The sequence below is a fragment of the Enhydra lutris genome, unplaced genomic scaffold (genome assembly GCF_002288905.1).
Source record: "Enhydra lutris kenyoni isolate GAN:26980312 unplaced genomic scaffold, ASM228890v2 scaffoldscaffold10, whole genome shotgun sequence".
Taxonomy (NCBI): Eukaryota; Metazoa; Chordata; class Mammalia; order Carnivora; family Mustelidae; genus Enhydra; species Enhydra lutris.
In genome coordinates, this window is record NW_019154094.1 from 9697330 (window position 1) to 9714297 (window position 16968).

Below are 16968 nucleotides of genomic sequence, written 5' to 3' on the forward strand. Positions count from 1 at the left end.
CTGAGTTCCCAGGTCTCTTCGGGAAGCTTCAGTGAGAGAAAGTGGCAGGACGAAGGGTGGTACAGATGCATGCCAGGGGCTGATACTGCTGTGCTGAACTTCCCGAGCCTCTTCAAACGCTCCACTCTGGCGAGGGCTTCCTTGGACCCCAGCCTGGCTCTCCGCTGTGGGCGACCAGGTTGACTTGCCTCCGCCTCCCACTGCTGGGACCGGGTAAGTTTGCGACAGGCAGGAAGGTGCTCAGTGGGCTCCGCCCCTGACGGCTGGGGGTGTGCGTGTGGCGGGGAGCCACTTGGGCGCCGCTCGTTGCCATGGAGACCGGGCGGGGCAGTCCTCCGCCCTCCGGGTCCCGCGCGCACGCGCCCACGGCCACGGCCACGGCCACGTCCCGCCGCGAGAGGGGGCGGAGCGAACGTGCGCGGCGGGCGCGCGCAGGCTCCGCGACCTAGCCTGGAGCCGCCTTCGCGGATCGGCGTCCGCGGCGGGCGGCCGCTGAGGTGAGGGCCCGGCCGGAGGAGAGGCGTCCCGACGGGGCGGCCCCACGCTCGGTGAGGGCCTGGAACCTCCGTCTGCCTGGGCGCGACCTCAGGGCCCCCGCGTCCCCTCCATGACCCCTGCGGCCCAGGCCGCTCTTTGCATCTTGTCTCGCCCGCAGCTGGCCCCGACCGGTCCAGGGGCCCGAACGCGACCTTAGACAAGTCTGCCACCCCGGGTCTCCCCTGCTTCGGCCTCCGGTGCAGGGCACGTCCCGTGGCAGTGAAGCCCGAGCGGGGGTGTGGGGGTGGGGAACTGAGGCAAGAACCGCACTTTAATTCCGCCCCTGCCCCTGGAGGCCGCCCTCGCAGCGGTGGCTACAAACTTTAGCGTCTCATAAGTTACGGAGGTGTATGATGCCCGGTGAGGTTGTGACTGGAAAGAAAGGGGCTGGGTAAATAACCGAGGTGCGGGTAAGCAGGGCTGGAAGCCCAGAGTGGGAGGCGGCGCACCTCGTTCCCGCGCAGGCCCCTCGGAACCCGGGTCTTTCGCTCCCCTCTGGCACCGAAGTTTAAGGGCCCGGCCCGCTTCCGCGGCGCAAGTGAGCAACTCCAGGAAGTCGGCGCGGGACAGAGGACCCAACCCCTCGCCGGAACCCGGCCAGAGGACCGCTCCCCTGACCCGAGGAGAAACAGAGGCCAGAAGGGGACAGCCTCCCCGATGTCAGCGGCAGGGGCTGTTTCAGAGCCAGGCTCGGTGGCTGGAACCCTCCAGGAAGAGGGCTCTCCTAGAACAGGAGCATGAGCCTGGCCCCAGTAAGAGTTCACGTCATGAGGCCGGGTTTGGCTTCTGATTTCCGTAAGGGATGTGAGGACGAGGGAGAAGAGCAACCTTGTGAAGAGAGTTATTGTAGAGACTCTAGTGGGCTTTCCCCGAAAAGGGAACAGTCAAGGCAGGGTGCCCGGCTCAGTGGTGATTTTCTCTCTGCCCCCAGCACAGGAGCGCTTGGAGCACTTGGTCCCTGCGGCGCTGGATGCCATGAGTTGCTAAAAGTGAGCCTGTCTTTTCAGGTGAGCTTCCCCAGCCCTTCTGCCCTTTTTTCTTGAGTATGGGGAAATTCACTTTGCCCCGCCTCCCTCCTGTGCAGACCTAACCTCTGGGGTGCATTTTCCCTCTCTTCTGGGTAGTGTAGGAGGTGAGAGGAAGAGGGAGGTGGGAACTAAGTTGCCTTGAGGAGAATGGGGAGTGACCTACCTGAGAGGGTAGGTCAAAGTGAGAGATGGTCACTCTTGAGGCAATGGGGAGACCTACCTGCTGAGTGAGAGCTTCCAGCTGAGAGCCTTGGGTTCAGAGATGTCCCAGCATGGATTAGATGCTTGAACTTTTCTCGAAACCTTGTCACCAGGAAGGAGGAGATAGAAATGGGGCCTGGAGTCAGACTACTTGGGTTCCTATTGCCTGCATTTTGGTCTAGGGCTCTATTTAGTACCTGTGTCATCTTGAGCAAGTCTCTTAACCTCCTGATTCATACCTACCTTGTCTTGAGAATTAATAAAGTAGCTGTGTTTCAACATTTAGATAGTGCCTGGCCTATAGTAAGTACTCGGTAAAAGATTTATCATCATCGTCACCAAAGAAAACAGGAATGAAACTAACTGGAGGCAAGATGAGTAGGACAGCAAATGCATCAAAAAAAAAAAAAAAAAAAAAAAGCAGAGCTGTGAGGCAGTTGGGTAAGAAGACTAGTGTGATATATCTCAATTTTATGATATCAGAGATGTAGGAGTTTAGTTTGCCTCTTTGTGAGGCTAACACTATGTGTACATTGACTCCAAAGACAATTTTTCAGTAAAAATTTTGATACCCAAAACCCATAGGGAACAAATTATTCCATAGAGCTAAGTTTTCCATAGGGCTGAAATGTTGACCTTCAGTTCTCAAATCTTTTAAATTTTACATGTTAATTTTAAAATTATTTATTTATTTGACAGAGATGACAAGTAGGCAGAGAGAGAGAGGGGAGCAGGCTTCCTGCTGAGCAGAGAGGCAGATGCGGGGCTCGATCCTAGGACTCTGGGATCATGACCTGAGCCGAAAGCAGAGGCTTTAACCACTGAGCCACCCAGGTGCCCCTACATGTTAAATACTTGGGGTTAGACTGTTCCTCCAATGGGTCACATGTTTCCCTTCCTCTTTAAACAGTCTTCTCTGTGCTGATTCCCCCCACTCCCCACCCCACCCCCGGGTGACTCAGGTCAAGCCCTCTGTATAAGAGGGTTAGGCTTGTGGCCCCATGCTTCATGGAGGGCTGAACAGTCTGCCTTGAGTGGCTCATACACCAGCTCTGTTGTGTTCCTGGGCCTCTCTTAGATAGCTTCTCTGCCTTTTTTTTTTTTTTTTTTTCTTCCTTGAAATGAGTGTCTTTATTGCTTGTACCATACAGAAAGGAGGAATGAGGAAAGGCCAGTGGGGAGGAGGGACAATTGTCAGATAAATGACATGAACACAAAAAGGAAGAAAAAAGACGCCCTCATGCCACCCCAGGATGCCTTTCTGTGAACTACCTAGTAGAGGAGGGGGGTGGCAGGATCAAAACCACAAAGAATAATTCTGAACACCTGGAGATGCTGGTGGAGAGAAGGAACAGCGCAGCAAGTGGACCCAGCTGTGACTCTCCCCAGGCCAGCACCCCCTTCCTTGGGCCAGGGAGTAATTGTTTTTCTTGATGTGTTTCCATTTCTAGCAAACTTTTCTGGCTCCTCAGTTTCTAACCTATGGGCTGGCAAAATGGGATGTAGCTTGTTAGCACCAATGGTTCAAGTCTGGGAAGCGCAGTGCTGGACTTTGTTCTGGCTGCTCAGGCTGATTTGATCTGATCTTTCCTTGGTTCTAGTTGGGTGAGGTTGCTGGATAGCAAGATTCCGAGGGCCAGATGTGCTTAGCAAAGGAAAGTTTCCTGTGAGAATCTCTTCCTGTGGCACATTTTCCCCCTGGGGTTTTTTTTCCTCATGTATTCCCTATTCGTTAATAAGTGATCGTACCCTGGCACTCGCCCAGGGCAGTGGTCCCTGAGGCTTGGGGAGGCCAAGAAGGCAGTGTGGCAGTGTGTGGGAAGGAAGAGGTAATGTAGGGAAAAGGCAGGCTGGCTGATGTCTTGCCCATCTTGGGGGAGGTTGGTCAGGGCTGGGAGTATGTCCCTGGCTGACTCACTCCTGTGCTTCTCTATGACTCAGTTTCCCCAGGTGTGACCAAGGCTGCCAGCTGACAGAGCTGTTCTGAGAGCCTCAACAATTGTGATTAAGAAATAAAGAGGCTTGTGGCTACAGTCATCCTTTGTAGCTCTCTTCTAGGTCACTCGGTGTGTAAACACCCTGGCCCCTCCCCCCCCCCGGGTCAGAGCACCCAACACACAGCTGAGATTGGGCCAGAAGTGGCTGGCGGGCAAGTGGGCACATTGGTCAGAGCAGGCTACCAGCCTTCTCTCCCTCCTGTCTCCTTTGCAGCTGTCTTGGGGCACAGTGTCGGGGGCACAGAGCCATGTCTGATCTGCTCCTCCTGGGCCTGATTGGGGGCCTGACTCTGCTGCTGCTGCTGACACTGCTGGCCTTTGCCGGGTACTCAGGGCTGCTGGCCAGGGTGGCGGTGAGTGCCGGCTCACCTCCCATCCGCAATGTCACTGTGGCCTACAAGTTCCACATGGGGCCCTACAGCGAGACTGGGCGGCTTTTCACCGAGAGCTGCAGTGTCTCCCCCAAGCTCCGCTCCATCGCCATCTACTACGACAACCCCCACATGGTAAGGAGCCTCCCGTGCCCTGGCTGGGGTTCTGCCCCATGGATGGACATGGGGCAGGGGTGTTGTAGCTTCCAGAGAAGGGGTGGGAAAATATGTGAGCTGATCCTACACACCACCTCCTCTCTGAGCTTGAAGCTCCTTCCAGATTTAACCTGGACTCCTGCTCCAGGCATCCTTTCTCCTTGTCCAGGTCTGGTTCTCAGCTCATGGCTACCCATGGACTTCTGACTGCATGGGGCCATACTACTGCGTGTCCCTAGTTTGTGCCGGGGCTTTGGTCCCCTGCCTCTTCTTGCTGTGCCTCCCTCTTTCATCCCCATTTGAGACCAGGGCTGTAAGGCCAGGCTGCTCAGATTCTACCCTTCCTTTGGAGTCATACCTTATTGTTTCTGTGCCTTCCCTCTTTCAGCTTTCCTTCTGTGGCTACAACTCCTCAAGGGTTGAGACAGCAGGCCTTGGGCATGGGGCTTAGAATCCTACCTCTTCAGTCATTCTGGTGGCCCCTGCCTCAGTGATATGGCATTTCTTTGGATGTTAAGCTGCCTGGTTTGGAGAGGAACGGCCCCTCCCCCTTAGCCTTAAGTGGGAGTGAAGAGCACTGGAGCCTAAGTGGGGTGGAGGGGCAAGTGGAGTTAGGTGAGCTGCCCCGAATGTCTAGGATGCTGGGGTCAGAGATGAGCCCAGCATCACTGGCACCCTGTGGGTGTCTGGCTGTACTTACACACTGTAGTGAGTCAGGGCTCACCAATGTGGCCTCTTGCCATGCATGGGGTGGTACTGCCTGCAGCTGCATGGGCTGGCAGCTCTACCAGGAGTCCAGCCTTCAGCTCTGAGCCTTGGCAAACAGACCGTTGGGAATCCCCAGCTCTGGATTCCTTGCCTGTAGAACTCAAGTAGGCAAGGCCTACCCACTGTCTGCTACCAAGCCTCATTAGAAACAAGGGTGGGCTGACTCTCTGTGCTGGGTTCTGCTGGACAACTGCACTCCAAAGATGAGCACACCTGGCTCTGCCCTCGAAGAAGTTCATGTGACTGGCAAGTCAGCACCATACAAATGGGTCTGTCATAGGCACTGTACTTGATGCCTGCAGAGCTTTGAGCTTTGGGTCTGGGGAAGGTACCCCAAGTTTGCCTGAGAGGTTCACAGAAGAGGTGGACTGTAGCTGGGACTTCTCCCATGAGTAGAACTTTGCTCCTCCGGGAGGGGGCTCCTGACTTAGGGAAGTATGACAGTAAAGACTTGCAGACATAGGATAACAGGGGAAGTGTGGCCAGCGGACATGCGGTAGGCAAAGAAAGTGGTAGAAAGGTTTGCTGGGCCAGGCATTGTGAGGAAGAGCAGTCTGGGAGGCAAGGGGCAGCACCATTTGCCCCCTCTGTTTTAGGAATCTAACTGGATGGCAGGTGAAAGAGGGGAGGAGATGAGGCAGGGAGGCCATTGAGGAGATTGGGCTAGGTCCAGATGAGAGGTGACATTGACCTGGTTGAAGGATGAGTAGACAGTGAGGATTTGAGGTCACATGGTTGGGAGACCGCGCTAAGTGGGAGTCAAGAGCGCTGGAGCCTAGGTGACACGGGGCAGGAGCGGGGCTTTGGGAAGCTCCTCGACCAGATGTTAGACTCTGCCTCCTGCAGAACTCTATTCTGTAAGTCCCTGCCCCTCCTTCCACACCTGGCCCAGTTCGAGCCCTCTGCAAGGCCTCAGTGGGAAGGAGAATAGTCCTTGCAGTTGCCTCATTCTTCAACAGCGTGTCCTGTTCCTAAAGCAACACATTGGCTCTTGGGTTGGAAATGCTAATTCCAAGGTAGGAAAGGGCCAAGGTAGCAGTGTACCTTGGGATCAGCACTGGTGGCTGACCCAGGAACAGTGAGATAGAAGAATCTTGGCATGGTGTGCTTTCCCCATGGCCTCCTGGCCCAGCCACCGCTTCCAGGCAGCGCACCATATAGCCGTCTTTAGCAGGGTGGGGGGGGGCGGTGGGCTTGGGTGTCCAGGGTTGGTTGGGTGCAGCCTGACTTGGGTGTCAGTCTGGGCGTGGGGGATGCACAGCCTGAGAATACAGCCTCAAGGTTGGCAGTCCTGGGTTCTGATTCTGTTTCATTACTGTCATGCTGTGTGATCTTGAGCATATCACATAATCTCTCTGAGCCTCTATTTCTTCATCTATAGAGCTCTGTTAAGATATCTGCTTCAAATGTTGTCTAGCAAGAATTAAATTAGGTGATATAGGTGAGACATTGATCCTACCACCTGGCCTCCAGTAGCTGTTTAACAACAAAAACAAAGAAGGGTGGACAAGACATTCATGTTAATTAGGTGCACTGAGGCGTTAGGCTGAGCATTATGACCCAGGGCTAGACCCTTGGCCTGGTTGTGGACATCTGGCTGGCTCAGAGGATGAGTGTACAGCTCAGAGTGGTCCCTCTGGTCCTATTCCTCTCAGTCCTGGGTCACTCCAGAAGATAGCTGTGTCCCCATTCAGAGCTAGGTCATACCCTGACACCTGGATAGCTCAGGATGCTTAGTCTCCACGTGCTGTGGGAGGTGGGCAGTATATTCTCTGCCTAGCAGGGATCCTCACAGAGGGTTCAGGGAACCATGGACCCCAGACTTCAGGTGCTCATGGCTATCCCTGGGGCCCCAGGGTCCACACTGCTGATGTGATAGAAGAGGACACTGAGGATCAGACAGCAAGAGCTGAGGTATTGATCTCTCATAATTCACTCACACTTTTTGCTTTTATTTAACAAATGTTTGAGCACCTAATCTGTGCCACACTGCTGGGCACTGGGGCACTGTGAAGACCAAAGGGCCCAGCCCTCAGGGCCTCTCAGTGTAGGGGTATCAGGGGAGTCTGGCTGAGAGACCCCATCCAGTGCTAGGGAAGCGTAAGAACCCAAGCCTTCTCCCTAGGCTGCTTCCCTAAGCAGTGTCCAGCATGGGGCCCTGCATATTTTGGTTCACAGACAGGATGCAGGCTGAGCTGTTGTGTGGCCCATCCCCATACCTTCTCCCTCCCTAGTGAGCACAGTGGGCGCCAGAACCTGCTTCTGTGTGAGTGTAGGGAGCAGTGAGGCTATTTCAGGCTCTGTGAGTGGAGCAGGGAGTGACCAGGTGAGAGACCAGCTATTAATGCTGCCCTCTCCCATGAAGTGTGGACTGACAGCTCTCTAGCCACTTGCTGTCCAGGCCTCAGCGCCCGGCCTCATCTGGGCATGGAGAGGCTGGTTTCTGAGAAAGGCCTGGCCTCACATGGTCTGACTGTGGACCCAGGAGTGACACAGGAAAGGATGGGCACCACCAAGGCAAGGCCCTGGCAATCGCTGTGGGCTCTTTCACGTCAGGTGCTGTTCAAACATACATACCTCATCAGCTCTGTGTCCTGGAGCGTCAGCATGTATGTGTCAGTCAACTTTAGATCCTGGAGTTCCTTACGGAAGAAGTTTCTGGAACTGGTTCTTGTTGGGCAAGAGAAAGGATTCCATTCTCCATCCCTGAGGGCCTTTGGAGAGGGAGGAGGAGGAATGAGGGAACATGTGACAGGAAGTGGACCGACCCTGGTAGTGGCTTATAGGTGTTCTCCTCTTGGGCCCAGCGTTCTTGGAGTGCAGCCATTTCCTCTAAATACCAAGGGAAGAGGGTGAGTTTGAGTCAGTCACCGATCTCTGCCTGCGCCGCAACCTCTCCCAGTGTACATGTGTATATGTGCTGCCGAAGTGAGCACCCCAGTGTACATGTGAATACACGCGTGCATGCACGTGCGCACACACACATACACACACATCCAGTTCTGTTCTTGTAAAACTGGAAAAGAGTTAAAATTGCTCTGCCCTCAGCCCTGCTACTGATGTGGGGTGTGGGGTCTGCGGCCCCCGTCCCTCTGGGAGCCTGGGGTGTTGGAGGGGAGGGAAAGAGCTGGGAGGACCCGAGTGGGTCACTTGATCCTGGCCAGCTCTGGCCTGTGATAGCCCTTTCTGGGTCAGCTGCCCTCACTGTACCCATGGAGCTGTCCTGTGTGCCATCCTGGCCCTCCACCTTCTTCTCCACCCCTGCTGCTCCTGCCTCCACTGCTGTTTGGGCCTTAAGCAAGCTGTCTGCTGCCCTTGTGGGGAGCCTGGTTGAGGCAAGTAGGGTGTGGCAGCAAGTTCAGTTTACCTGGCTGAGGCCTAGGAAGGGGTGCTTGCCCCAGGTATGGGGCAGATGGGGGAACTGGTGGTTCTTGGGTTCTGCCTTTAGTAAACTAGACTGTATTGAAGCTCCTTTTTTCTCCTAGTCCACTGAGAGTCAGCCTGGGACCACCACATCTACATGGGCTTAGGCTGGTAAGAGTGTTGATTTAGGCCTGTGCCACACTTCCTTTCCTGTGTGTGTGTGTGTGTGTGTGTGTGTGTGTGTGTGTGTAGGTGGGGTCTCCCCGTGATCCCTAGAGGCACTGAGACCATATGGGGCTTGAGAAGGAATGAGGGATTGGGATTGCCCAGGGTTGACCCCTCAACAAGGGCAGTGGGAATGAGGGCTATCTGGTGTTTCCAGGGGCCCAGGCCATTCCCTATCCTAATTACCCATGATGATTTTCATCCAGATGGAGTCTGGGCTTTTGCTCTTTAGCAGGTTAACTGTGTGGGGGAGCCCTGGAAAGGCACAGCCCTTTCTTCCCAGCAGAGCTGCCTTTGGTAGGGAGGAGGGCTGGGGTATGGGAGGTGAGGGCTTTGAATCTTTCTGGGTTTGAATCAAGGCTCTGCTGCTTGTTAGAGTGTGATTCTGAGGGAGTCACTTGGTTTTTCTGAGAATTCCTACCTCAGGGGTTTTGTTTTTCTGGGGACTAAATAATAAGGATAAGGCCCAAAACCTGGCCCCCAGTAGATGCTTAGCACTCTTGGCACCCCCTCCCCTGGCCTCATGCCACTAGGACTTTGTACTTTTGGGAACCCTGCTTGCCTGCCTCTGGCCTAGCCTCTTGCAGGATGCCTGGGCCATCAGAGGAGCACAGCATAGGGACACACCATTATGCAGGCTTTGCCTAGCCAGGGCCTGCTTCTCGGGCTCCCACGTGGCTTTGTGTCCTGTGGTGCAGCTCTGGAGCCAGTCTGCCTGTGTTCGAATCCAGACTTCACTGCCTTGCCGTGTGGCCCTTTCTGAATAGCTTTGCCGTCTGGGTCTCAGAAACAGAGTGGATAATGGTAGCTATTGCACAGCACTGTTTGGATTGAATGAACTGACATGTGGAAGGTAGCAACTGGGGTAGTCAGTGAGCACACTGTCAGGTGCCAGCTGTTGTTAGGATTATGCCTGGGGGTGAAAAGAAAGAAGCCCTGAAAGACTTCTAAGTGAGAGTTTCCAGAAGGCCCCCAGGCCCCGCTTTGGAGGTTGGCATCCTGCTTACTCCCTCCCCTGCAGCCTGAAATACGGGTCCTGTCCCCTGGCCCTGCTGTCTGTGTCACCCATGTCCTGACTAGTGTGGACCAGCTTTTGCCTTTGGAGACCACCTGCTTGGGGAACTTGGACCTGTGGTGCTTGTTGTATTGACCTGCAGCACCCTGAAGGTTAAATGAACCCACCCTCCAGTAATGAAGAGCTGTGGCTGCTCTGTTCCCCCTCAGTGAAGGCCAGTGAAGGTCACTGTCCCTACTTGTCCCCTTACCTTGGGTAACTCTGGGCTGGGTATGCTGGCCAGGGAGGAGTTGAAGCAGCTTGCTGGGCCTGGATATGCAGGCATCGCAGCTGGACTTCATCAGATGTTGCAGGTTATGGATCGAGGGCTGGCCATTTCTTTTTTTAAGGTTTTATTTATTTATTTGACACGGGGCGAGGGGGGACACACAAGCAAGGGGAATGGCAGGGAGAAGGAGAGCAGAGGAGGGAGCCCAGTCGAGCGGGGCTCGATCCCAGGACCCCAGGATCATGACCGGAGCCGAAGGCAGATGCTTAGCTGACTGAGCCACCCAGATGCCCCTAGGGCTGGCCATTTCGACTGAACCCAACATCTGGGTTTGGTCTGGACCCACTGACACCATTTTTCCTTCCTGGATCCTGGAAGATACTAGTCTTGTCCAGTTTCTAGACGCACTGAAGTCTTAGCCAGGCAGGGACTCTCTTTTCTCTATGGCCTCACCAACAGTGTCAGCTTGGCACCATGAGACCTCTCTGGAAGGAGCATTGGGGCCAGCTTGTATCCAGAAGCTTTAGGTTCCAAGTAGACTCCCCTCTTCTCACATGCCAGGACTGAAAAGGCCTCACGGCTCTTGTTCTGGGCACAGGTACCTGGAGAAATGACTGATCTAGGGAGGAGAGTGAACAAGCAGATGGAACTGGGAGACCCAGGCTGACTTCCTAGGATCAGGCCCAATAGAGGCATTGCAATCAACCAAGCTGGGTGGAGTTTCTAGCTATCAGGACACTCCCTTTATCTTCTTGGCCCCTGACCTCAGTGGGCCATTTCTCCTGGAGGTGGGCCTGGGCTCTCCAGGGAGCCCAGGGAAGCCTTCCTCTACTCCTGACCAGCCTTGCCCCTCCCCAGCTGGTCTTAGGGTCTGTTCCATCTCCTTGCCAGTGCCTTGTTCAGGTGTGGAACTCCAGCAGCTCCAGCTGGTACAGGGCTGCTTGCAGGTGGTGGGCTTCCTGATAACTTCCTAGGCTGCCCCTTAGCCACTGGCCAGGGCAGAATGGGGCAGAGGTATCCCACTTGTGGAATTGAGGGGCTGCTCATGCAGAAAAGGAGCACCTGAGGCTGACACACCTCCAGGATCTCAGGAGTCCTGTCCCTTATTAGCTTCCTTCCCCTGTAATGGGAGTTCCTTTTTCAAGGTAGAGGAGGAAGAGCTTAGCTCACGTGCAGGGCCCGTGTGTACGTGTGCAGGCGTGCGTGTGGTGTTGCTGAGATACCCCAAGAAACTTACTGTGTGCACAGGATTCTGGACCTTTCTGCCTAGAAGCCTGAAGTGGTGGGGAGAGACAGAGGAACCATCAGTTACTGTGCAGCACAAGACCTGCTTCTTTGGGTGGGCATTTGGGATCTGAGAGGAAGGGCTGCTTGGCAGGGAGGATTTGAGGAGGAGGGTTGAGCTGAATCTTGAAGGATGGGCAGGAGTTTCCCAGGCAGAAGGGACTCTGGATTAGGGTGAAGAAGATCATTCCAGGCAGAGGAAGTAGCTTGCGCAAGGGCAGGAAGCATGGGAGGACGTGGCATGTTTGGGGAGCTGCAAATAGTTCCGTGTGGGTGTGTGCGGGTTTGTGGTAGGAGAGGAGACCGGCAAGGCGGGCTGGGCCAGAGCCTGGATTTGTCCCTCCCTCTGCCACTCAGATGCTCAGTGGACACTTGCCCACCTGGGTTCTGGCCCCTACTGGGGCCTGGGGATGCCAAAAAGAGTGCTAGGCAAGTGTGTGGACAAATCCAGGCACTATTGTATGGACCACTTAAAACAATGTTGAATGCTGGGCTTGAAAGTTTCATCCTAGAGCAGAATTGGGAGCCATTGAAAAGTTATAAGCAGGGTGGTCACAGGTGTTGTGCTTCTTGGGGATCAAGGAGGATGTTGAGCCTGGGAGGTCCATAAAGGCTGCTGAAGTGATCCCCGAAAAGACCCAGGGACTCAATCCCAGGAGGGCCAGAGATGATCAGTCAGGTGGCTTTCCATCCATTTCTCCATCTAAGTTATATTGAATGTTTCTTTTGTACATGATAAGTCGCTGGGGTCAGGATCGCAGTGATTGGCATTGCAGCAGACACTTGCCAGGCGCCTCCTGCCTCAAGCCTTGGGTGTGAATGGAGCGGTTGCACCATCTATAGACAAGAGATGGTACTGCATTTGGCTCCAGCGCCTCTGCCAGGGTAGGGTGGGAGGAGTGTCAGGCCAGGGATGGGACTGCTACCAGGTGGAGTTGATGGAGGCAAGAGTTAACAGCGAAACGTGTGTTTGGAGGTGGGGGGCACCCAGCTACCCTGAAAGACTCCCCAGGAGAGCGCTTGAACCTGGAGAATGGGCAGGGAGGAGCTCTGTGTTGGGAGGTTTGGGTGAATGGGCCAGGGCATGGCTGCAGGCCAGGGGTCACTTATTTGGCCTGTGTCGTAGCTGCTAATGACTGACAGCACTTCCAGTACTTGCCGAGCGCCGCACCAGGCCGGGCCCTCAGATGAAGTATCTCATTCAGTTTGTCAATTCTGCAAGGAACTTGAGCTCTAAGAAACCAGGGGACTTACCCAGAGTTACATGATTCACTATTCACTCCCAGTCCTGTGTATCTCCAGAAGTTGTGGTCCTGACCACTGCACCATATTGCCTGCCAGTAAAGTCCTGGGCTAGACTTAATGACATAGGATGCAAGGGGGCGGCAAGGGGGCCCTAGCTGCTGAGACCTAGCAGTGACCCCCAGGGACCGCATGGAGGTGAGAACCTGGAGTTGGTGCTTGAGTCCCAGGCAAAGTGAGACTCCAAGGACAGAGCTGGGCTGGGCTGAGAAACCCCTAGGGTATTGTTGACAGGGCTTGGCGAGAGGGCAGAAGCAAGAACACATAAAAATGACTTCATGGTGCTGGGAAGGTAGGCCAAGAGAAGCAACTGGAGGTAGAGGGAGTTTGAATTTAAGCATCAGTGGGCCCCAGATAGTAGGAGAAAGGGACCTTCAAGTTGAGGGAAATCCAGGATTGACAGCACATGGTCTCTGATGAGTGTCTTCGATTCAGGATTAGATACCCCTGGGGGTATCAGGGCCTGGTGTAGACTCAGGTGGCAGGAGATGAGACAAAGTGGGGCCCCTTGATGCCAGAGGAGAGGTGAGTGCTGGGCTTTGCAGGCCTGGGGCCAGGCCTAGGAAGTGTTAGAGACTCACATGGAGCCCCACCCACTTTGGGTTTATGGGACCCAGGAGAGGGAGGGCAGCTAGGGAGGGGAGCACAGTGCAGTGACATACAGGTACTGGGAGCCCAGGGAAACTTGAAGGGGAACCAACAGTCTCTGGCTGAGCCAGGAAGGGACTTGGCAAGTGTGGCAGGGCTTGGGATGGGGCATGGGTTGGAGAGGAGGTCTGGGGGCTCTGGTGATGGTGGCTGGCCCAACCTGAGGGACTGGGGAAGAGGATCTCAGTTTTGTCAGCAACCCAGAGTTCAGTGTGGTCCCGCTTCTGGACCAGTGACCCTCCATAGCACAGGGCCTGGCATATTTGGTAGAGGCATAAATGAAGGGATGGATGAACCCTGCAGCAGGATGCCAGAGGCTGGGGCCACGGATAAGTTCCAGAAGGAAAATACTGTTCTCCATCATGGTATCTGGGGCTGTGGCATGTTGGAGCTCATGGTTCTGCCAGGCCTGAGCTGGCACAAAACCCAGGTAGCAAGAGTTCTGAGAGCCTCCTTCCTTTGCCCAATGCTGACACCCTTGTTCTTCCTCTCCAGGTACCCCCTGAGAAGTGCCGCTGTGCAGTGGGCAGCATTCTGAGTGAGGGTGAGGAGTCTCCCTCCCCTGAGCTAATCCAGCTCTACCAGAAGTTTGGCTTCAATGTGTTTTCCTTCCCAGCACCCAGCCATGTGGTGACAGCCACCTTCCCCTACACCTCCAGCCTGTCCATCTGGCTGGCTACCCGCCGTGTCCATCCTGCCCTGGATGCCTACATAAAGGTGAGAGACAGGCCCAGTGTATGTGTGTGTTGGGGGATAGCCAGTCCTTCAGCTGGGAGATGGGGAGGACTGCCCAGTCTGGGAGGAAAAGTTGCCTTCGGGAAGGCAGCACCCCGGGGCCCCCATGTGGAGCTAGGAAGATGAGCAGATGCTGCTGGCATCTTTCCCAAATGCCAGAGACTTGTGGGTGCCAGAGCATCTACTAGGAGCATAGGGAGCTTGTTCACAAACGTAGCCTGGTCAGTGTGGCTCTGGATTGGACCAGAGACATTAGGTCTCAGCCCCTGCTCCAGGCTCAAATGGATGGACAGGTCCACCCTGACCCTTTCCTGCTTGAGGCCCACAGAGCCAGAGCCCTGAGGCTTCCTGTGGGTGGCAGGCCCCAGGTCTTCATGTGTGGTCCTGGGCCTGGCCGCTGGATGGGCTTGTGCACCTGCTCCCTGAGCACAGGGCTGGGGCAGCAGCAGCCCCTATCTCCTTTGGTTTCTGATCTGGTCAGGGGTCTCTGTGTCCACAGAGATTTTAAAAAAATTTTCCCTGTTGCACATCCCTCCTCCTCCAGAACATTTTGTAAACTTGGGTACTTGGGAATGACCCAGTTGGGCTTGAAAGCATTGTTTATTCATCCATTCAACTTGAGTTTATTGAATGTCTATGTGCCATGTACTGTGCTGGACACAGTGTGAAATGTTGGTGTATGAAATACACATTTACAGCAAGTGGTTAGAGATAGGTAATAAGTGTCAGACAAGAGGCACCTGGCTGGCTCAGTCGGTGGAACATGCAACTGTTGATCTGATGTGAGGCCGAGCCCCACACTGGGTGTAGGGATAACTTAAAAATAAAATCTTTTAAAAATATATAAAAATAAAAAAATTAAAATAAAATAAAAAAATATATAAAAAAATCTTTTTTTTAAAATGTCAGACAAAATGAGATACATGCTAGAAAAGAATGGTAAGGAAGGGCAAGGGACCAACTTGGATACAGTGGTCAGGGACAGCCTCTCAGAGGACGTAATCTCTCAGGTGGAACCCTGAAAGAGCCCTTGGAGAAGGGGGTAAGAAGACTCCAGGCAGAGCAGAGTGGGAGCAAGATGGTGGGAAGTCACTGCAGTGTTCCAGCCTGGAAAGTGACACGTGATCTGAGCCTCTTAGCCACACATGTACAAGACAGGTGCTCTCATCCTGCCCAGGGTGGGCCTGGATCCCAGATCCATGGGGCCAGTGGAGGTGCTTATGGGGCTGTCAGGATTTCCACATGAATGGTGGTGGCTTGAACTGGGGCAGTGGCTGTAGAGATGCCGAAGAAGTGGAAATTTACCATCTATTTTGAAGGTAGAACTGGTGGACTGATGCATGGATTGGAATGGATCGGACTGTGGAGGGGCTGGGAGGGCAACCAGCTCTGGAGACTGTGTAGTGCGGAGCTGCCTGAGAAACAAACAGGAGAAGAAAGGAGGAATTTCAATTTGGTGGATTCAAAGGAACCTGAGGGCTCTCCAGAGCAGCCTGGGGGAGGGTCCTTGGTGATGGAATGGGAGCTCAGACAGATCTTGGTTAAGGAGGCGAAAAATCTGGTGTCAGGGCTAGGGAATGAATAAATGGGTCACCAGCTGTGGCCTTGGTGGTCAAGGACAGGAAGAGAAGAAACAGGACAGCTGTCGCTGTGGTAGGGCAGAGACACAGGGAGAATAGAGGTGGAGTTCCTTTGTGAGCTGGACGGTGGCAGCCAGAAGGGTGCTGGGGAGGAGGTGCTTGCCTGGGGGTGAGTTGGGCTGGAGGCTGAGGGCGGGGTGATGCAGGAGGTGGGGTCGCTGGCTGGTGGTAAGGGCAGGAAGGCAGACATTGGTGCTTGAGGCCCATTCACCGTGCGTCCTAAGGGGGCCTCAACCGTTTCACCCAAGAAAGGCTACTGGGCAGTGTCTTCAGTCCTGTCGCTGCTGTCTTCAACCTCAGGGTTGGAGGAGCCCCCCTGGGAAGAGACTTGCTGGGTTCCAGACCTCAGAACAGGACATGTGGCATGTGGTGTGGTGGCGAGCAACTCAGCCACCAAAGACTTTTCCTGGCTTCAGGGGTTTATTTTTAGACACCTTTGTCCAAATTTCCCGGCCCCTGACAGCTTCACAAGTTGCCTGGTTTTGACGTCACCTCTTTGATGAAAGCCCTTCCTCCTTCCTCCTCCTCCTCCCGTGGGAGCCTGTCAGCTGTGCTCTGGGCTTGATTCTCCTGGGGTGGGGACTGGAGCAGGGGGCTACCATTCTCTTTCCTGCCTTTGATGAGGAAGCCAGGGTACAAGAGAGCAAGGGGCTTCTCCAGAGATGTCCGTCAGGCACACTGCTGTGGGCGTGGCCACCAGCTGGGAGAGTGAGAGAGATGCCAGGCTGCCCACAGCAGAGGCATGGCCCAAGGTGCTCTGATGGTTTCTGGAGGCAGAGGTCATCTCTGCCCCTGTGTTTAGCCTGATCTTGTGTTCTGGGGAGCTTACCATGTGAAACAAAGGGGCTGAGCCTGCAGTGGACGGGGGGTGGCCCTGTGCCTCTCTCAGCCTGGGAAACAGAGAGAAGAGAACATAAAGCTCTCTCCCACACCTGCCCTCTTCCCCGCTGCCCTGGGACCAGAGGAAAGACGCTGCTAATGAGACCGTGGGCTCTTCTGACTCTCCCAGCTCTGACAGCTGGCTGCCTTTAAGTGTGCACGCATGCGCGCGTGTGCGTACCCTTCTTTTTCCTCCACTTCTCTGTCTTCTCTCTGGATCTGAGGCTGGGTCTGCTGTGGAGGTGTTTCAAATGGAATGACGGCAGCCATCTGCTTTCTGTCTCAGGAGGCGTGAGGGGTAGGGGAGGCCAGTAGCCCCACTACCAGAAGGATGGGAGAGGGCTTGGCAGGCTGCAGCAGGGGGCAGGGGTGGATGGTCTCAGAGCTTTGGGTGGGGGAGGTGGAGAGCAGCTGCTGTCCTGGCAGTTGCAGACATGCCTGAGACTGGAGCAGGATTGACCTCATGAGACAGAAAGGTCCTGGGAGTCACTGTAAGGAACCCAAAGAGAAACATTTGTCAGGTTTCTGTGGGGATTCTAGAATGATGTATA

At 54.7% G+C, this 16968-nt stretch overlaps 1 protein-coding gene across 6 annotated transcripts in view; it reads left to right on the forward strand.

Annotated features, from left to right (window-relative positions):
* Positions 1-431: 431 nt before the first annotated feature.
* LOC111144190 (testis-expressed protein 264) overlaps positions 432-16968 on the forward strand; it is a 30368-nt gene continuing 13831 nt past the window's right edge. Inside the window, exons 1-5 of one of the 6 annotated variants that reach the window (XM_022498390.1) lie at positions 432-497; positions 1469-1544; positions 3978-4269; positions 13659-13707; positions 13780-13880. In XM_022498390.1, the coding sequence (XP_022354098.1) occupies positions 4012-4269; positions 13659-13707; positions 13780-13880 (408 nt within the window). In that variant the 5' untranslated portion in view covers positions 432-497; positions 1469-1544; positions 3978-4011. Of the gene's footprint in view, positions 549-654; positions 1290-1468; positions 1545-3977; positions 4270-13658; positions 13881-16968 lie in introns of those variants that run through there. The other 5 variants (XM_022498384.1, XM_022498385.1, XM_022498386.1 and 2 more) reach the window with 5 other exon arrangements.